Source organism: Humulus lupulus, chromosome 9 (assembly GCF_963169125.1).
Source record: "Humulus lupulus chromosome 9, drHumLupu1.1, whole genome shotgun sequence".
Taxonomy (NCBI): domain Eukaryota; kingdom Viridiplantae; phylum Streptophyta; class Magnoliopsida; order Rosales; family Cannabaceae; genus Humulus; species Humulus lupulus.
In genome coordinates, this window is record NC_084801.1 from 46,070,280 (window position 1) to 46,091,936 (window position 21,657).

Genomic DNA, 21,657 nt, shown 5'->3' on the forward strand with positions numbered 1-21,657 from the left:
TATTTATAATAGTTATGCACAAACTCCAATTAATGCATATCTACATTTACATAACATTTACATTTCCTTTATATAATATTTTGATATTATTATTTTTCTTTATAAGTTTTTTCTATCCCATTTAGTATATATATTTATTATTTCTTTTTTCTTTTTCAATTATTTTATTTTACTGTAATTAATAAAATATGTTTAAAGATATAATATTTAAATGATTTAGAGAAATATACCGAGAAGTTGATGTATGATATAATGTAAAATTTAGAGGTAAAATAGAAAAATGTGTATTTTGGGAAGTTATTTTAAAGAATAGAATAAAATATCTATTAAAAGTGCTCTAATGCTTAAAAAAAATCAAATATTTAAATGTAATTATATTTTTAAAACTACATGTAATAATTTTACGAACTTACATATTTTGGCCGCGAATATCCAAAATTAATAATAATAAAAAATTAATCTACCGTGGATACAATTTTTTTATTTTGCTAAAATCCTTAATATGTGTAAATTAATAAAAACAAGAAAGGTTAGGGAATATGTTTTTATTTAATCCATAATAGCACAAGCATACCATTCCCTACAAAGAAAAGAGAAAAAAAGGAAAATAATAGCCTAGGGAATCTGCCATGGAGAGTCCTTCGCCTTCCTCTGCCTGTTCAATTCCCAAAACTACTAACCGCTTCGCTATTCCAACCACTTCTTCAACCCTTTACACTGCACACTTCTCTTCACTATCCACAAACCCTTTAACTTTGCTCCCTCCATTTCGCTTTACTTTTCCAGGAAAATCTTACTTTCCTAGAAAATGTTTGGAGCTCAATTATTTCACGGCTTTCTCCTCACTCTCCCGCCAGGACTACCTCAACGACGACCAGAACCCATCTCAGGAATTTGCTGTTCTTCTCGAAGTCGAAGGGTATCACACACATATATAAATATATTTATATATTTACTTTGTACTGATTATGAAGCTAGCATTTGTATGCCCACTTGGGTTTGGTTTCTTACTTCCACTGATGTATTGGATTGAAGTGTTCTTCTTCATTGTAATTTTAGAACCATTTTCGCATACTAGTTTATATAATTTATGCTATTCAATCAATTCAACTAGCTAGCCATTATGGTATATGTATGAATAGCTTTACACGTATCTATAATATGTGATAAGGTTGCACATTTTCCCTTAACTTCCATAAATTTTTTTTATCCTGTTCTGTGAGACAAAAATAATACGAAGTTTGGAATTATATGTTGTTTTTTAGACTGGCTCGAGTAGTCAGGCTCTATTTCCATATGGTTATGTATAAAATTTGAAAGAGTAAGTTGCATAACAGAAGTATTGTTGCCAACTTGCTGCGCACAGTTCTAGTCTTTTGTATACACTGATTTGAATGACTAATATGTAGTTTGTATCTTTGACATGAATTGTGTTTCTCTAATTCCATTTTTAGATTGAAGCTTCCCTTTACTATCAACTTAATTTTGTTCCCCCCTCCCTGCCCACATGAGAACTTGGCCTGGTTTGTAATTTTAAGTAGTATTGCCTTCTATCATCAGTTTTATGGGGAAAGTATTTTTACTCGAAAATAAACAAATGTCATGACGTTGCTTGTGCACGCAGAATTACCTTTAGGTTTGTATGAATATATATCTATATTTTCTGCTAGACGGTTGTCCTTTTATTCATTTGCTTACTTTTAGGGTCCTTGTGGATGCATATCGTGTGGGAAATCGCCAAGCCTTTAACACTGGTATGGCATGTGCTTATCGATATATTTCTCACATAAAGTCTTAGACAAGAAGTTTTTTAGGGTCATGTATGCATTTCTCCCTAACTATTTTATCTAATTGTGTCAGCATTTCAGAAGCTTGGGTTGGACTGTGCAAATTGGAGTGAGCCTGTATATTTAGACCTTGTAAGGTGGGAAAAAATTAGAGTAAAATCACCTTCTAAAAACAATTAGCAAAAAAAGATTTTTTTTGCTATGCATGAGTAGATCCATAAATCCAGCTTCCCTTTGCATAAATTATTTTTGTGAAGATCGTGAAGTCTGATGAGGCCAGTACATAATCTTTGTAATAAATGCTCAGGAAGAGCGTTGGTGATGAGGAAAAGATGCTGAATTTGTTTTTTAATCGGGTCAGTTCCTTTACTCATTATCTTATAAGTAATGGATAGCTTACTGCAAGTCTCTGGACTTTTTCCATCGTGTGATTTGTTAATGCTTGAATTACATTTGCAGATTGGTTGGCCTACATCATTACCCACAAGTGAAAAGGGATCATTTATCAAAAGTGTTCTGCGAGAAAAGGTGGTTATTTTTACATGTAATAATTGAATGGCTTACTAGTAATTATGCTTGGACAGGATATTGTTAGGAATTTTGATGTTTATGTTGGAAAGTAGAAATTTCACAAAAAATAAATATTCTTCTGCCTTCACCAATGATTGACCATATTAGCATCAATGATTGACCATATTAGCTTTGTTGACGTGGTTCTTCGCCACCAGGTAATTAAGAAAAGAAGATAAATGAATTAGTGCTTAGGTTGAACCGAAATAGATGAATAATCTTATAAATGAAATGGTGACTCAAAATACGTTTTTTAAGTGGTTCAAAGGTTAAAATCTTTCTACTTCACTAGTCAGTATTATTATACTGGGTATTTGATTACAGGGTATTTCTTACAATATATAATCCAACCCCTGTTAACTCTAAGGTCTCCATATTTATAGGAGAAGACACCTGGGAGTTGGTAAGAAGGTCATCCCGTGGTGACTTTCTTACCTATCATGTCAACTCTGTGACATTCATGATTAATTCATAAACCTGACACATTAGTGTGGTCAAATCAATAGTTAAGGGGATAATGGGCCGCACGGCCCAACCCAGTCGTGGGTGTCTGAATACGCACGTTCCTGCTGCGTGTCCGAGAAGTCAGGGGTATATCAGACACTTGATGTTTGATATATGCACGTTTACCTTGCGTGGTTGACTTTATAAAAGGTCACAGCCTCCAACTCAAGCTCGCACCACGAGCTGGATGCTTCCCTCGACCTGCGGCCTTCAGAGTCCAGACTCAGTCCTTAAGCAACCTTGGCGAACCCCTAGGTTACCTTGAGCTAAGGAGGCAGGACCTTATGACGGCAGCTCCGGTCTTGGGGATGTCCACGTGGTAGTCATGATTAGGCCGTGTCTCAGCTCGTTAATCAGCCCGTGGGAAAATCAGGGCATACATCTGCCCCCCAGCCTCTGCTCGTGGTACACGACGTCGTGTAGGGCCACAGTAGGGGCTTTTAGGCTTCCCCATGAACTCTTCATATTCCACATTCTACGCAGGCGCCGAATACGTGGAACATCGTGGTTGGTGACGGTACGTCTTCCGAGAACCGCATTTAATGACCTAGCCTATGCCCAGCCGTCGTTTCATCTTTCGAGTGGAGGGCCTTGGATCCAGTATTTTGGGTGCAAAACCGGGTAGCTTAGGGGACACGCTTCACAGACGGTTTTGCCTTTCTTGCCTATTGGAACTTTCCTTCCAAGGCAAAATTTTAACCTGACCCTCCTGACACACGAATTCTGAGTAATTGGGGATCTGTTGGGAGCACAAGTGCGTGTTCATAGAACCGCGTGGTCTCACTCTCCATGAGCTGGGCTTACCTCAGCTCGTGTCAAGGAAACAGATTGTTCTCCATTTTTAAGTCGTCTTTTTCTAAAATTTCTTCTTTTTGTTCGCTAGGCGACCAGATGGGACCCAAGAAGAATGCTCCCAAGAAGCCTGCAGGATACAACCCTGCTCCACTGTGTCGACCAGCTTGTGCTGGATTACCAAGATAGCCGCCCTAGGGGTACCGTAGTCGTAGATAACACCCTAGGCTTTAGGTTGATCCTATTCGAGAAGTATGAGACCAACATTCGGTCATGACCATCACTCTGGAGGGGTGCCGTAGCTCCAGGACTTAGGCAATATACAGAAGAATCTAGCCCGGAACCAGAGTCGGATCCAGAACTTGCGCCAGCTCGGGAAATAATCGACTTAGATTCTCCCGCAGGAGCTCCGAGGCCGATGGTCATAACCATAGGTTCTTCTTCTAGCTCGGGGGGTAGGATCCCTTTTAGTATATATATATATATATATATACTTGAATTTATCATTTTCCCCTTTGTTTTTGAATGGCTGCTAACTTGTGTACTAACCGTATCTTTGTTTTGACAGAGAAGATGTCTCAGCCGGGAGGGAGTCTGCGAGCTACGTTCGTCGGGGGAATCCCTCAGCCGGGGCCTCTAGGCCCAAAATGAAGAAGCCCCGGACTTTCAAGAAAACCGCCGGGACCCCGACCAAGATTCCTGCAAAGGAGAAAGAGCAGCCTTTGACTTGATTAGCATGTCATCAACGTACACTTCCATGTTTTTTCCGATCTGGTCTGCGAACATTCTATTCACTAACCTTTGATACGTAGCTCCGGCGTTCTTCAGCCCGAAGGGCATGACCTTGTAACAATAAACGTTAGTCGGGGTCATGAAACTGGTGTGCTCCTAGTCCGCCGGATTCATGGCGATCTGATTGTAGCCTGCGTACGCGTCCATAAAGGACATGAGCTCGTGCCCCGCCGTGGCATCCACCAACTAGTCAATCCTTGGCAATGGAAAACAATCCTTGGGGCAGGCTTTATTCAGGTCGGAGAAGTCGATGCAAGTCTGCCATTTCCCGTTAGGTTTCGGGACCAGCACGGGGTTGACAACCCAAATCAGAAACTTGGCTTCACGGATAAAGCCACATTTCTTGAGCCGGGCTACTTCTTCCTCTAAGGCTTCAGCCCGGGTTGTTCCTAGGAGTCTCTGCTTCTAGGACTTTGCAGGAACGCTTTTATCCAGATGAAGTGTGTGCATGATGACACTCGGGCTGATTCCCACCATGTCCTCGTGTGACCACGCAAACACATCCAGGTTATCCGCAGAAATCTGATCAGCTCTGCCTTCCTCTCGCTGCAGAGGTTTTTTCCGATCTTGACCATCCGTGATGGGTTCTGCGGATCAATGTTTACTTCCTCGAGCTCCTCAATAGCTTGGAGCTCGGATCTGTCCTCGCCTATTCTGGGGTCAATATCCTCACTTAAGAAGATATTTTCCCCTTCGGCGCTTTGAGGCTTTTCAATCTCAGGACCAGCTAAGTGGTCCCGAGATTCCTCTTCACCACTTTGGATGGCCATCGCCAGCTGCCCGGGTTTCGATTTTCCCTTCATGGAAATGCTGTAGCATTCCCTGGCAGCGAGCTGATCGCCACGGACAGTGCATATTCCCGTGGAGGTAGGAAACTTCATCGCGAGGTGGCGAATGGACGTGGCGGCCTCAAAGGCTATGAACGTGGGCCGTCCCAAAATTGCGTTGTACGCAGCGGAGCAGTCGATGACCACGAACTCGAGGAGTTTGGAGACTGTCCGAGATCCTTCCCCCAGGGTGATCACCAGCTCGATAGTCCCTATAGCCGCTGATCCTTCTCCCGAAAAACCATACAACATCATGGAGGTCGCCTTCAGCTCGGCGACAGTCAAACCCATCTTCTCTAATGTGGACCGGAATAGGAGGTTCAGCGAGCTCTCATTGTCGATCAGCACCCTCCTAACACTCCGATTAGCGAGCTGAACTGCTACGACCAGGGGGTCATTGGTCAGGAACTGGACATGGCCCCGCATCTTCTTCTGTAAAAATGATCGGTTACTTCTCCAATCGCTGCTGCTTTGGCAGGCGCTGCTCCGGGACGAACTCCACTCCATTGTGCGCCTTAAGTTCGTTCACGTACTTCTTCTGGGCACCCCTGCTCGTGCCAGCCATATGCGTACCTCTAGAGATTGTGGATATCTCCCCTCCTATCACGGGAGGAGGGACGTCCTGATCTACCCGAGACCCGGGCTGACTGACCGGGACTTCTGGAGCAAGTCGACTTGCTGAAATCCTGTTCCGCGCGTACTGGGCCAAGGGGCCGGCTCGGATGAGAGTCTCGATCTCATCTTTTAAATGCTTACAATCGTCGGTATTGTGGCCAACATCGTTGTGAAAACGAAAAAACTTGGAGGTGTCTCTCTTCCTCTTTTGGTGCTTCAAAGGCTCCGGCCTCTTCCAGGGGAGGCGAGTAGAGTTAGCCAGGAAAATATTCTCCCTAGACTGGGTGAGCTCTGCATAAGTCGTGTAGACGGGCTTGAACTTGTGTACGGACTTATTTTTCTTTTGGCCGTGCTGGCTGTTCTCTCCATTCCCCTTTCTTTTGCCTCCGCCGAGCTGGTTGTTCTGTGTGACGCTTTGGGTCGCCGCCACGACCTCCGTCCCCACGACAGCGGGCTGATCAGGGACCTGGCTGGTTCCTGCAGCTGAGGCTTCGGCCTCCTCCAAGTTGATCCATTCCTGGGCCCTGTTAAGGAATTCGTTCACCGAGCTAACTCCCTTTCTTTGTATATCTTTCCAGAGTTCCCCTCCGACGAGGATTCCAGTTCTCATGGCCATGAGCTTGGAGCTATCATCCGCGTCTCTGGCCCGAGCAGCGACGTTTGTGAACCTGCTCAAGTAAGCCTTCAGGGTTTCGCCGGGCTGTTGCCTCACGTTGGCCAGAGAGTCGGCCTGAACGCGGGCAGCCTGGGAGGCTTGGAATGCCTTTTTGAAATCAGCCGAGAAAGTTTTCCAGGAGCTGATTAACTGTCTTTTGCCTTGATTGAACCACTGCCTGGTTGGTCCAGTTAGTGTGGAATGAAAGATTAAACACCTCAGCTCGGGGTCAATGTTGTGGGCCATCATCAGGGTGTTGAACATCCCCAGATGGTCCGACGGATCTCCGCCTCCATTGAATTTAGACAGGTGCGGCATACGGAAACCAGGTGGGTAAGCCGTTGCTGCTATGCTGGGGGCGAAGAGCTCCATCTCGTCCCCTGAATCATATTAATCTTTTTCTTTCTCCGATAGGAGCTTCCTCATCAGCTCCTCCATCTGAGCCAGGCGCTCGAGGGTTTGATCCTGATTTCTTTGGTTATTCCGGGGCTGTTCAACAGCTCCAGACCCATTGTACATATTTGGTGGGTTATTGCCCCTCCTATCTTGAGATAAGTTATTTGGGGCATTCCCACCGTTACGTACTTCGGACAGGGCTCCCCCTGAGCGAGCATGGCTGTCTCCTTCTGCTGGCTCCCCTCTATGAGAGTTAAGGCGATCTCGCAGGTTGCCCACCTGGGTGGCTTGTGGACTTTGTGACGAGCTCAGGCACTAACGCAGGTCTCCGCCAGAGAGGTCGCTCCGGCGACTGCTGGTCCAGTAGCTCCTGTTAGATAGGCTCGGAGTCTGCCTTTGGTGGTGAGGATCTGGGCCTTCCCTCGGCGCCCTGCTTCGTCGGGAGGGTCTCTCCGGCTACTTCCATAGGCTGGAATATCTGGGACGGGCCGAGGAGGAGATGAATATCTGATTGGAGACGGAGGATGCCTGATCGGAAAGGCGATCCTAGTTCCGTCAGGACGGATCAAATTAGGTGGGGGCCTTTCGACCCTGCCAACCTGCGGGTCCCGCGCCTGGCGGTCTGGACGAGGTGCAGGATGGCTGTTGGGGACGGGCTGACGCTGCGAGCCCTCCCCGGACCTCCTTCTGGAATTTCCTCGAGCTTTCCTGGGCACGCTCGAGGCTGGTTGAGATCTAGGAGTTGAAATTCTGACCGAACGGCTGTACTGCTGTTGTTCGGCTCTAGGCATTTTTCCGAAGTTTGCCTCTCGACGGTGCGACGAGGGAGTGGAGTTGGCTGTCGGAAGTCTGTCCGAGCGGCTATGCCTGGACCGATTACCCCGGCGAGACTTAGGAGCCTCGCCTTGCCTTTCTCCGATGTTAGCGTCGGTTGTGAGAGGGAGTAATCGGGCCAGCACATCCTTGATCTGCTGGTTAGCTATTGCTAGCTGGCTGCTCAGCTGAGCATTCTCTATCTCCACCGCAGTGTAATAACATGGGTTCGGATTAGGTGGCCGGGACACCGAACTTCCAGTGTCGTCTTGGCCCGCCGGCTGTTTGCCTGGCCGCTGTTGGACTTCAGGAATTTATTCACCAGGGATGGCAATATGATGAGCCTCCTGCCCATCATGCTGTTCCGTTTCGTTACCGTGTCTGGATCGAGTAGTCACTATAGTTGGATGTTTGCGATAGCACTAATCGAACTTGCTCTCAATGAAAGCACCAAACTGTTGATGCGGTTATTCACCAACAGGTAATTAAGAAAAGAAGAGAAATGGATTAGTGCTTAGGTTGAACCGAAATAGATGAATGATCTTAGAAATGAAATGGTGACTCAAAATATGTTTTTTAAGTGGTTCAAAGGTTAAAATCCTTCTACTCCACTAGTCAGTATTATTGTTATATACTGAGTATTTGATTACAGGGTATTTCTTACAATATATAATCCAACCCCTATTAACTCCCAAGGTCTCCATATTTATAGGAGAAGGCACCTGGGAGTTGGTAAGAAGATCATCCCGTGGTGACCTTCTTACCTATTATGTCAACTCTGTGACATTCATGATTAATTCCTAAACCTGACACATTAGTATGGTCAAATCAATAGGTAAGGGGATAATGGGCCGCACGGCCCAACCCAGTCATGGGTGTCTGAATACGCACGTTCCTGCTGCGTGTCCAAGAAGTCAGGGTATATCAGACACGTGATGTCTGATATATGCACGTTTACCTTGCGTGGTTGACTTTATAAAAAGTCACAGCCTCCAACTCAAGCTCGCACCACGAGCTGGATGCTTCCCTCGACCTGCGGCCTTCAGAGTCCAGACTCAGTCCTTAAACAACCTTGGCGAACCCCTAGGTTACCTCGAGCTAAGGAGGCAGGACCTTATGACGGCAGCTCCGGTCTTGGGGATGTCCACGTGGTAGTCATGATTAGGCCGTATCTCAGCTCATTAATCAGCCCGTGGGAAAATCAGGGCGTACAAGCTTCATAGCATTGAGTACGGTATGGTAATGCACTTGTGTTAGGGAACCTGTTTAAATCATCATATTTATTACAATACTTGAGTTAATGCAGAATACATATTAAATAACTAGGCTTTATATTACTTTTTAGTAGTTAGAGTATTAAGATTTAACTAAGTTTTACTTAATTGTGAGTACTTGAATTTATTTATTTTTTGTCTGTAATAAGATACAGGAATGGTATTATGGATGTAAATGAAAGTTCAAAAGTTATAAAAGGACATAAGATATCATCTTAGAGCTCACAACCTGGTGCACCGATCCCTGACTAAATCTGAAATTGATGATTTCTTAAATCTTTAGTATCAAACACTCCAAGAGCCACCCAATGCTTGACTATATTACATAAAACTTTTTAAACCCTTCTAAATCTGATAAAGAAAAACTCTATTATTTCTTTTCAATTATAAAGACCAACATAAAGCCATCCCACAATTTATTCTCTTGACCACTTCTGCCACAAAAAAGTGCATTGAGGAGGCAAGGTGCAAACACAAGAAAAACCACACTAATTAGAGTGTTAGTATTTTTTCAAATTCTTAGCGTTTGTTTCTACTTGAGCTAGGTGGTTAGGTGTGTGTGTGTGTGGTCTCTGGTTCAAGGGGCTCAAGTTCCTGTAAATGTATAACATAAAAAATAATTTTTTTTAAGAGTTAAGTTTTTAGTTAATTTGGTATTCATTAGTTGTGTATCGCTTCTAGCTAATTTCATTATGTTTTACTGTTGGCTGGAAAATGTCTTGCTCTATCTAGATTTTATTTTTTTTGTTATGTTTTATTATGAGGATACTATATTCTCTGTTTTGTAAATTATGTAAGTGTTTTTTAATTTACCAAATCATTGAGACTTTCTCTGTTCAGTTGCTGTTTTCCCTTTTATCTTCTTCATTTTTTATTTCTTGTTTTATTGTTCTACCTAAATTCCTCTTTTCTATCTGTTCTTCTATTAGCTTTCTGAGTTCCACAGCCATTGTCTTTTCAATAAAATCATTCTTTGAAAATTATAACATGAAATACTAGAAAGTGGAAACTTGAAACTTCTTTCAACCTTGATGGGAGTTATATAGGCATATAGCTCTAATGAAGTAACCTTCACAAAAGAAAAACATTAAGTACCTATCATCATTAATTCTTTTTAAAAATTCAAGCAAATATTCCTAATAACTTAAGAACTGTGTTGGTTTATCTATTATGTGTTATATTTTTTTTAATATCCTATTTTTTTTTTCATTAAACTCCTCTTTTACTACAATCAGATTTGTATTTTTTTTAAAAAAATTCCCACTGCCACTACCATCAGATACATGTACAAAGTAATTTAAACAAGAACTCTTGGGTTTTCCATGATTTTGTTGAAAGGGAAAGTTCAATCATGTTATGAGATTTTATTACTCTCTTTCATGCTATGATGACAACTTGTGGTTTTTTTTGTTTAAATCTTACTTTCTTGGCATATTCTATTTTCTGTGGTTTAAACCCTATTATTGAAAGGAATAGAAGAATCTTTTGTTGGACTTGAAGGAGGTTCTGTTTTTAGGATAAATATTGTTGAGATTTCCCATTGTCTTTGATTTTTTAATGGTTGGTTATTGCCTTGTTGTGATTTCGTGAAGTGAGCATCATGTTCTGTACTCTTTTCTTTATTTAATAGGTATGGTTTTTATTGATAAAGTATCTGCTACTTAACTGGATTTTATTTTATTTTTAGTTTTTATTTTGATAGTATGAATTCTTGTATTAAGTTGATTTCTTACTTGTATAAAAGGGTCAAGTTTATTTATTTCAAATTAATCAATACTAAGGAATCATTGCAATGATAATTTCCTTTCCATTGAAGATTAAAGAGAAGCTACTCATAGTTGCTCATTCACTGGCAGGGTAATGCATTGAATGAATTTTTGGTGTCAAACAGTTTACCTTTAAGGCCTGGAGTAGAAGAGTGAGTTGTCTTATCCTGATTAGATCTGGATTTGCCATCTAATGTCCATTCTCTTCAAATGTGCTATCAATTCTTTAACTTAATACAGTATTTATGAATATTCTTTTTTATGTAGAAACTCCTATTCCAAAAGCTTCACAGGAAATTTTATTTAAAAAGAAAAAAAGATGTCAAGCTTCATTTTTGTGTAAAATTAAACTATAACATTCTTGAAGAAGATGTCAAATGTGTAGATTTGCATATACATGCAGGCCATTGTGAAATTTTACATTTATTCCCTCTTGGGCAGTTAGGTCTAAAAGAGAATATCAGTTCCATACTCATGTGTAGAACTCTCAGCTATTTTCTTATTCCTCGTTCAAAGAAAAGTATTAGTGCACAAAAGTAGCCGCAATACTATCCTATATTGTTATGTTTAAATTACTATTAGAGCAGCGTCAATTAAAACTTGTCTGTTGCATGATATGTAAGAACCTCAAAACTATTGATTATCACAGAAATATTTATTGATAATGCATTTGGAACTATTTTTTTCATTTGAATTTGCAGGTTTATTGATAATGCATACAATGAAGGTGTACCTGTGGTCATACTAACTGCTTACTGTAAAAATGCTGATAAAATTGCTAGGTAAGTCAGGTACATGCCTTAATTGCTGGATACATGGCATTAAAAAGCAAGTGGACTTTCTAGCTCCTCATTGTCTCAGTTATCAATGACTGAATTTTCTTTTCAATTTTCAGCAATAGTTTCTGATGGATATTGCATCAATCATATCCACACCATATATCTCCCATCAATATGCAATGATTATAGTGTCAAATAGAATTTTGTCAAAGAGATTGAATGAATGAAAAATTGCAATGTTTAACCTTTTATATGGTGCTTGCTGTTTATTATATAGAGTAATGAAGAGAACATAGGCCTCCCTTGTTAAACGAATCTAATCATCTGTGGTTAATATGTAATCAAGTGCTGATTTTCCATTGGATTTGATTGGTACTATAGATTTCCAAGAATAACAATTATTTGTAATTAGGCATTAGGCAGTGTTGGCTGTTTCATGTCATTCGGCTGGAAAGAATTAAACAACCCTTTAGATTCTTTCAAGGATGATTTTGTTGGGAATTTGATTTTTTTTTAATTAGTTTTTCTTGGCTTGGGCAAATCATATATTTTGAATTTGAACTTAGCACCCTCTGAATTAGAAGTTGTGGTTACGAGTGGCCTAGCCTAGTCATACAAATATTGATTTTGTTCTAATTAGTTGATATTTCTTCTTGTTTGTTTTAAATTCTTTCACTGGAAAGCAGCTAAGATTTTCTTTCATATGTTTGAAAATGTTAGATCTATTGCTGAAAAGCTTGGCAATGAAAGAGTTTCGAAGGTAAAGATTATTGGCAATGAGGAGGTAGAACAAAGCACATATAGTCGACTTGTACACAGTAAACAATTTTCTTCTGGTTTAGATGAGGAAATAGCCAAGGAGGCAAAAAAAGCCGGTAAGGTCTTCCTGAATTTAATGACCTGTATTTGTTTAGCGAGACTTTTCTCTGTGCGTAGTGTTTTGATAGTCAAGGCCTTTAATTTTGTCTTTGGGCCAGTTTCTGCGGAGAAACAAAGGATAGCAGAGAAAGTTGCATCCACACTAAAAGTTAGTGTTGATATTGATACCAGTCCCTCTGAAAGGTTATGTTTTTATATTGCTCTTATTTACCTTTATGTCTTGCATCACTTTCTCTTTTCATGTCTTTATATAAGAAGTAAGGTAGAAAAAAAGCCAGAATGAATTTAAAGAACTCTGCTTAGATTCTACATTGTTAGTCTCACACATGATCGTAAATTCTTTGTATAGTCCCACAGTCTTAGACTTAGACTTTGACTTTGACTTTTGATTAATGCCAAAATAATTATTATAATGTGTATAATGTTTAATGTATAAATAAAGCTCAGCAGCTAGTTTACATCTGATACTTCGGTTGTCTGTTGTTATTATTATTTTTCTAACAAGTTGATGGTCATTCAGCATAGAGAAGATCATAACCGCACTGCGTGCTGGGGCAGAAAGTGCTGGTGTACCTGTCTACAATTGTGTCCTCGTTGCAGGAAGTCAATCTGGAGTAGCTGCAGCTGAGCGAGTAGCAATGCCATGCATTGTGCTTCGGAGCAGGTTACTAACTGTTTCTCAATCCCAGAACTACATTACTGGTTTGGTTAAATTAACTTGAGTCTCATATATATATGCGTGCAACATTAGTTTTAGTGCAGTGTTTTGCTCTTAAAATTTAGTTTCAAGTGGCGAAAGTTACTTGATTAGAATTAACCTGTGAGAAAGAGATCAATTTGCTGTCATCCATCAAAATTGAGGCAAAGATTATGGGAACATGTTTTCCTTACACATATATTTAATCTAATTTCAGTCCGTAGCTTACTTCTGTATCTAATTATGATGCTCTGGAAACTTGATTATTCAGCTGTGCGGTGTTATTTAATCATTCATTTCTCTTTTCAAGGAAAGATACATTATGTGTACATCAAGGGAACAAAACTAGTATATAAAATGCATCATTTCTAGAAATGACCACAGACGGAGTGGTTGGATGCACAAATGAAATGTGTCCTTTTTTGTTTTGATAAATATTTATTGTTTTTGCTGAATGAGAAGAAAATTGTAGGCTTCGAGGATGAATATCTGTTAATGAGGCCTTTATTTACTTAGTATCAATACATATGACATATTGACATGATGATAAGATAAAACAATGTTTATAAGCAAAATTGGGATATGACTTACAAACATTTCGCTTTCTGAATGACTGAAACCATTTTTTATGATCATTGGGCTTTATTTATTTATTTATTTTTTCTGATATATAATATGTTATCTTTGTTCCTAATGTACTGAGTGGTTAGTTTAGCTTACAATCTCAGTTATTTTTCTTTCTTACAGTTTGACATCTAGAGCTGAGTTCCCTTCGGCAAAAGCTGTAATGGATGGCTTTGGAGGTGCAGATCTAACAATCTTCAAATTACGCCAAAAGACGCAAGGTTGACTTCTGTAAGTCGATCATTACTGTCACTCTTTTTTTTTTCTTCTTCAAAATGATAAATGTCCCAACTCTCGAACAAACATGTTATGTTCTTGTCAACATTAATATAAAGGTTAAAAATGAGCACAAGGAGTTTTTTCAAGTTAAAAATAAAACTATGTTTATTTTCAACACTTGTAACAAATCATTTATAAATAAATTATTTAATGACTGTTGCAACAATAGATTATCTTTGGGATTGTTGGTGCAATATACAAGAGTAAAATGCACATGTTTACTACCTTTGCAAATAGGAAAATAAATAAAAAAACTAGTTCAACTAATCTCAATAGTTCTGAACTTTTTATTCTCCAATTGATGAGTGTTATTGAACTTCAGTCGGTACGGAAACAATAAAAAAAAATGTTGGAATTGATGTTTCAAATGCACGATATTACTGCCTAATATCGACTTAAAGCAAATTTGATCACAACAATCATTGTGAGTACCTAGTGTTAGTTGAAAAATAGTGTTAAAGTTTGGGTTAGAACGTAAAAGCCTCATTTATTCACTTAACCCAGACAAATGTAGTATCTTGTAAGAACTAACTCTTTCAATAAAAATAAAAATAAATAAAATTGTGGTCAACTGAGTAAAGATGTTTGTAATACAAAAACAAAAGTATAAATTGATAATTGTCACGAGTAAGAAATATGGTAGAATCCAGTCTAGAAGCATGTTTGATATTGCTTTTTGTTTTTTGTTTTTTGTTTTTAAAGTTGTGTTCGAACAGAAAATAGTTTTTGTAGTTTTCAAAACGTGTTTGGTTAATGTTTTTTAAAAATAATTTTTTAGTTTTGTTTTTTAAATCTTAAATAAAAAATTAACAAATATATTTACAAAGAGAATTTTTTTAAAAAAAATTGTAATAAATAATGAGATAAAATAATTTGAAAGAAAAAATAATGAAAAATAAGGAGTGAGAAAGTAAGAAGAGAAAACTTGAAGAAATAGAAATTGAGAAGAGAAATTGATCGATGCAAGAAAGAAAAAATGAGAGAATGTGATGAGAAAGAAAGTGAAGAGAGAGAAGTGAGTAGAGAGAGGAAAAATGATGAGAGAGAAAATGAGGATATATTAAGTGATAAGAGAGAAAGTGATGAAAGAGAAAATGATGACATAATAAGTGATGCAAGAGAAAATAATGAGATTAACTACTCGAAATCATACTCATGTGTAAATGATAGGAAGGCGCAAGGAGTCCACACTTGCTCCCACTGCTCTCGAATTCACTACAGTTACTAGCTAACCATGAACCCAACAGCTCAAATATATTTGAACATATAAGCTTTGTTTTTCTTTTTTTATATAGCACTAATATGATTTTTCTATTACAAACAAAAATGAACCTAACATCTTATACCCTGTTTTCCTAAAAATGGGATTATCGGCTATTAAGCTAAACTAAGTGTGGGAGTAGTTTCTCCAAATCCCAACTAATTCAGTTAATGGGTTGTTTGGTTCACAGCTGTCATAACAACCTCATTAACTTAAGTGTTATTTCAGTCCTTGGTCTATAAAAGGACATCTTGACTCCACTTGTGAAAGAGGGAGAAAAACACAGTGAAGAGCAAAACACAGATGAAACGAGAGAAAATTTAGACAGAAAAGCCAGATTAGAAGAGAGAGCTCAAATGTGGAAATCAAGATTGAGTATTGAGAAAGGTTGTGAGAGCTGGGTTTAAGGAATTGTATTGAGAAGCACAACTGTTGGAAAAATGCTTGCTCAGGGATTGAGAGGAAAACACCTGTGTGATTGAGTGTTTAGAGGGTTTGATCCAAGATTGTTCCAAGAAGTTCCATTGAAGTCTTGTACTCATTTCCCTGATTGAATAAAGAAGAGATAGTAGTTCCTAAAATTGGATTAGGTTCAAGATCACATTGTTCTTGTTCTGAACCAATATATATACTTGTGTTGATTTATGCTTTCATATTTTTCGTTTTCTATCTGTTTGATAATTAGTTTTACTGCTTTGTGTTCTTAGATTCATCTCTGGTTCACTGAGATTCATCTGAGGTTCTTGAACTGAGAAATTTATCCTCATTTCCAACAAAATCAAAGCCAAGATTTTGATCAAAACAGGAGAAGAAAGTTCAAGATCCTAGAGCTTCCGCATTACAACTGATGCAGAACACAAGCTAGAAGACTGTCAACCATGGTCAAGTTCAAGCTTGAGAAATTTGATGGTACAAATGATTTCTCATTGTGGAGAGAAAGTCTTAAAGGAATTTTGGTACACCAGAAAGTAGCCAAGATTCTTGGAGATCAAAATTTGCTGGCTGATAAGAAACCTGAAGAAATAGCTGAGATGGAAGAAATGACCTATTACACCATAATCATGTACCTATCAAATGAAGTACGAAGGAAATTGACTTCAGAGACTACGACAAAGGGATTATGGGATAAGATGGAAAAATTATATTTAAAGCATTCTGTTTCTAACAAAATTAATTTACTTGAAAGGCTTTATGGTTTTAGAATGAATCTTGTTATGTCTTTAAATGAAAACATTGACAAATTCAATGAAATCATTGTAGGTTTGGCAAATATCGAGCACAAGGTGGATGAGGAAAGCCAAGCAATAATCTTGTTGCGCTCATTACCAATGGCATACCAAGAAGTGAAAGCTGCAATAAAGTATGGAAGAGATATCATTTCACTAGATGGAGTTCTTGGAGCATTGAAGTCCAAAGACTTTGAACTTCATTTGGAGAAAGAATCCAAGAAGGATGAAGCTTACTTTGTTCGTGAAAGATCAACAAAGAGAAGCTCTTGAAGAAGTCATACACCATTTCACTCACGTTCTAAATCAAGAGGAAATGATTCAAGAACATGTTATCATTGTGGGAAAACTGGACATATCAGGAGATTTTGCAATCTGTTAAGAAATCAATAAGGGTCCAGATCAAACCAGGACCAAAGAAGATCCATCTACAATCAATTTCATAATGACAACACCTGCAAGGAATGAAGTCTCAGAATGATTTTGCAGCTATGGCAGAAACCAAAGATGACTGCTCATCAGAAGGAGAACTTTTCTCAATATCTGAGAAATCAGGTATCAAAGAGTGGATCCTTGATTCAAGATGCACTTACCATATGTGTCATAACTTATATTCATTTTTTGATTATAAAGAAACTGATGGTGGTTCATGGACCCAAAACGAGTATGTTTTAAAAATTTATACTCGCAAGCGCATGAATCGTATATGGAATATAGTGTTCGTGTAAGCACGAGATCGAACCCAAAGGAGTTGTCTAAAATAAAAAAAAAACTATTTAAAATCAAAATTAATAAATTCTAACCTAACTCCAAAGATTGATGAGTTTTAATGTTATGAACATAAAATGAAAGATTGAAAATAAAACTATTTAAGAGAATAAAAACAAACCAATTATGATTGAAAATAAATTGTAAAAGGAAGATTATTAAGATACTAGAATCCACAAAATGTAAGTTTAATAATACTTATTAGTATATTGATTCCCAAGTTTTGGTGATAGTTAAAATAAGTCAAACTATCATTTTCCAAATAGATTCATACTTTTAAGAACAAATTGTTTCTAAAAAGATAGGATTTTTATTCACTTTTCAAAAAGTATAATTTCAAAATATTTAATGTGAATCAACCTAATGAAACAAAAAAAAATCAAATAACATTATTTAAGGCAAAACATAATATTTTTGTTCTAAGCATGAATGTGTACAATTTAATGACACATCTTACACAAAGAATATTATGTTTTTGCAAAATGAAGAACAAAGTGCATATTATCTAACAATCCAAAATATAGGATATTGAAGATGAAAGACATATATGAAGAAGAAAAATCCATAAACTTTGTTGCATTACAAGGGAAATCAACATACAATATAAATATTATCTAGTTACAAGTTGCTTTATCATGATCTTAATAACCTTATGAAAAAGATTAGAAGCACATAACTAGATTAGAAATTACAAAATAAATGAAATACATACTTGAAAATGCTCTTGAAAAACCCAAAATGGAAGAGAGAGTGGAAGAGAGGAAATGGTAGAAAGAAGATGGTACTCCTTAAAAATTAAGCACACCAAAAATGGTCTTCAAAACCCTTATTTATAGCCAAAATGAGATTATTAAAATAATTAATTTAAATTACTTAAATTGATTAGATTAATTAAACTAATAATAAAATGGCAAGTAGGGGTAAATTGTAGGAGTGATGATGATTTTGGGTAAAATGTTGTAGAAAAGTTGGGTAAAAATGTAGTATTTTTAGACCAAAGTACAAAGGGGACAAAAGGATGTTGGGCTCAATAAAAATGGCATGGAGGCTGTTGGCAGCTGGCTGGCTACTGTGGGCAGGCCCAGGCGTGGGCTTCTTTGTAATGCCCCGAATTCTCCGTTGTGTTTAACGGCGTGAACAGTAGGCCGGGAGGGCCATACTTGCTTAATTATGTTATTAATTGATAAAATGCATGTATATGTTGATTATATTATGATATGATGTGAAATGCATGCATGTGAGTCCATATTTGTTATTACAGGGGTGTGATGGTAATTTGGCCCGTTGAGGGTAAATTGATTATTTATTCGCATGTTGGTGATATAATTTGAGACCACATTATGATGTGGGTTTGTTCGAGCCATTTGGCATGAGACGATCAATGAATGTTAAATATCGGTTTGGTCATAACGGGTTTAAGCTCGGGGCTCGGGGTGAGTCTCGAGGTGTTTTAATGATTAGAGTGTTACCGGGCATTAAAGGGTAATGGGAGGTGAAATATTGGAGTTTGAGAATATTGAGATTAGCGGGAAAAGGGAAGCGTTAATTATGATTAACAGTGTAGGTGGAAAATGTCAAAACTACCCTTGAGTTGGTTTTAGAACCTTTAAAGACCTAGGGGTATAATGGTCATTTGTGTTTTGGATATATATGATGTACCGATGGCTGTGAAATAGAACCCAAAACAGAGTTCCCTTCTTCTCCTTCCCGTACATTCATCTCCATAGTTTCTCTTCTTTGGAATTTTGAGCTCAAGTGTGGAGCTAAGCTAGGAAATCAAGGGGCTAAGGTTGTGGATTTAGTTCAGCCATTGGAGAGGGTTCAATACCAAGTTTGAGGTAGGCTTTGATCATTATTTTCCTGGTTTTGCCCTGTTTTAAAGATAGTTTTCAGCTCTTGATTTTGGTGTGGAAAGTTGGAATCAAGGGGAGTTCTTGAGGTGTTTTACTTGGGTTATGATGGGGGAGAGTTATGGGTGATGTTTGGAGGTTTAAATGGGTGTTTTAAAGAGGTTTGGGTGGTGTTTAAATTGGGTTTGAAGGGTTGGTTTCAAGGGAAAACGCAAGGGAAGAAAAACAGGGGTTTTGGCTGAAATGGAGCTTGCGCCGCGGCATGGCAGGGGTGAGCCGCGGCCCTTGGGAGCTGCTGGGTTTAGGCGCCTCTATTTGAGGGGCGGGCCGCGGCATGGCCAAGGAGGGCCACGGCCCTTAAGGCATTTTTGGCCAGAATTAGCTTTTTGGCTCGGGGATGCAAGCCTAAGGCCTCGGGATTGAACCTACTACCCGGTTGAGTAGTGTTTGAGGTCCCGGAGGTTAGGTTTTGGTTTGTGAACCTTTTATTATTCATTTTATTGATGGAATCCCATGATTTGGTTATGACCAGGTAACCGCTAAAGGACCAAAAAGTCGATCGTTCTCAGGGTTGTTCTTTTATTCGTTCTTGCTCGAACCAAAGGTAAGAAAACTGCACCCCAAATGTAACATGCGTGGATATTCATGAGGCATGTGATTGTGAGAATATGGACATGGATTGAATATAGAATGCTTAGCATATGTTGCTCATTTGTGCATGGTACTGACTTATTAGTCAGGTTTGGCAAGGGTGCTAGTATCAACTGTGAAGCTGTGACTTATTAGTCAGGTTCGGCGGTGGTACTGGGCACTGATCACGTTGAGCTGGCTTATTAGTCAGGACGGCCTTAGCGTGTGTCACGCAAGCCAACAAGATTTGATTTGATCGATCATCAGCATTGAATGACTCAAAGAGCATTAATGCCAGACCGACCCCGATGGTCAATGAATGGAATAAGCGCTTGGAGGCTAGTGGCTTACTTAGCAGCCACTCTCCCACCTGAATTAGTGACATGCATGGCAGTCACTCAGTATGGTTACCAGAACCTGTTGAAGGCTAGTGGCTTACTTATCAGCCACTCTTCCATCTGATTTAGTGACTTGCTTGTTAGTCACTCAGTGTGGTTTATCAGGACCTCATGTGGTGTTTACTCATTTGTTTGAAAGTTTTATGCTCAGTGTGATTATAATGATAATCATTTGATAATGTTTATATAAAGTGTTATGTTTTCTTGCTGGGCCTTGGCTCATGGGTGCTATGTGGTGCAGGTAAAGGGAAAGAAAAGCTCACCTAGCCTTGAGTGGAGAGCTGATGTGGTGGTGTGTACATATGCAGCCGCTTGACCACCACGGTCAAGGTGTTCTCAGAGGAACTAGGGGGTTTACCCTATTTTTGCCGCTTAGGTCGGCGGGATTGTAACTTTTCAACAGTAGTGACCATTTTGTACTAAGAACAGCTTGTAAACGTTTTGTTTAGCTCTGCAGAGCAGTTTGTAATGAAAATCTCCATTACCTTTTTACTAATTTTATACCTTGACCTGTTAATTACACTTAGAGCACGTTTTTGACCAAAGGACTCAGGTAGTGAGTCAAATTTCCGGTCCACCGTTCACCGTAACTGTTCTGGGGTAGCCAGGGCGTTACATTCTTGGAGGAGTTGGGCTGATTGAGTTGCTGAAGGCTTGTGCCAGGAGGCAGGCCCACGTTTGGAGCAGCAAGGAAGAGGCGTGGTGCGGCTCGAGGAAACTTTGGGCATCAGCTGAAGGAAATGCTGAACGTGGGGCTGTTGGGAGGATGTGGGAGGGGAAGCTTGGCTGGCTGGCTGGCTGTGTGGGCTTGGAAAGCCCAATCCGTGGCTGGGCTTGGAGAGGCAGGCGGTTTGGTAGGAGAAAAATGCCACATTTCTTAGCTTTTTTCACAAAAATGTCACTCTTTATCATCATTTTTATTGCTTTTCAAGAGCAAATAAAATACAACAAATTCCCTATAAAATAAATATAAATTAAAACTAAATATTTTCAATAATAAAATATATAACAAAAGTTCCATGAAAATATTAATCAAAACTTAATTTACTTTAACATTTAAGCTCAAAATTGCATCTTTTTACTCTTAACTTAACAATATTAATTTCAAATAATTAAACTACAACATATTATAATAAAATATCTTTAAAAACATATAAAATCCTAACAATTACAATAAGACTAATAAATTAAAAATGACTTAAAATCTTAATAAGTTACTTAAAAACTCAAAGATTAAGCAACAATTAGCATAACAAATGTGGTAAAATGACTCTATTTTGTAGAGTTATCACACCCAAAACTTAAAGTTTTGCTAGTTCTCAAGCAAAAGAAAAATTAAAGCATACATTTTTTTTTTTATTATTGGTGATATAAAATGGATTTTCTCAAAAATTGCACAATGAAAATAATTCTAAAAGATTATTATGGATAAAAGTTAAGCTTATGTAATTAATTAAATTGTCAATTTCGCTTTT

At 38.5% G+C, this 21,657-nt stretch overlaps 1 protein-coding gene across 3 annotated transcripts; it reads left to right on the forward strand.

The window, feature by feature from the left end:
* The first annotated feature begins 566 nt into the window (after window positions 1-566).
* On the forward strand, window positions 567-20,630 carry LOC133802330 (CBBY-like protein). 3 transcript variants are annotated; one of them, XM_062240629.1, is made up of 12 exons: window positions 567-919; window positions 1,705-1,754; window positions 1,861-1,924; window positions 2,095-2,143; window positions 2,247-2,315; window positions 10,882-10,943; window positions 11,493-11,573; window positions 12,291-12,445; window positions 12,548-12,632; window positions 12,970-13,113; window positions 13,894-14,001; window positions 20,424-20,630. In XM_062240629.1, the coding sequence occupies exons 1-11, from the start codon at window positions 630-632 to the stop codon at window positions 13,994-13,996; spliced, it is 1,152 nt and encodes a 383-aa protein (XP_062096613.1). In that variant the 5' UTR covers window positions 567-629; the 3' UTR covers window positions 13,997-14,001; window positions 20,424-20,630. The 3 variants fall into 3 exon arrangements, with proteins under 3 accessions (XP_062096613.1, XP_062096612.1, XP_062096611.1); XM_062240628.1 differs by lacking the exon at window positions 20,424-20,630 and adding an exon at window positions 16,018-16,157; XM_062240627.1 differs by lacking the exon at window positions 20,424-20,630 and having other exon boundaries at window positions 13,894-14,217.
* Window positions 20,631-21,657: the final 1,027 nt, after the last annotated feature.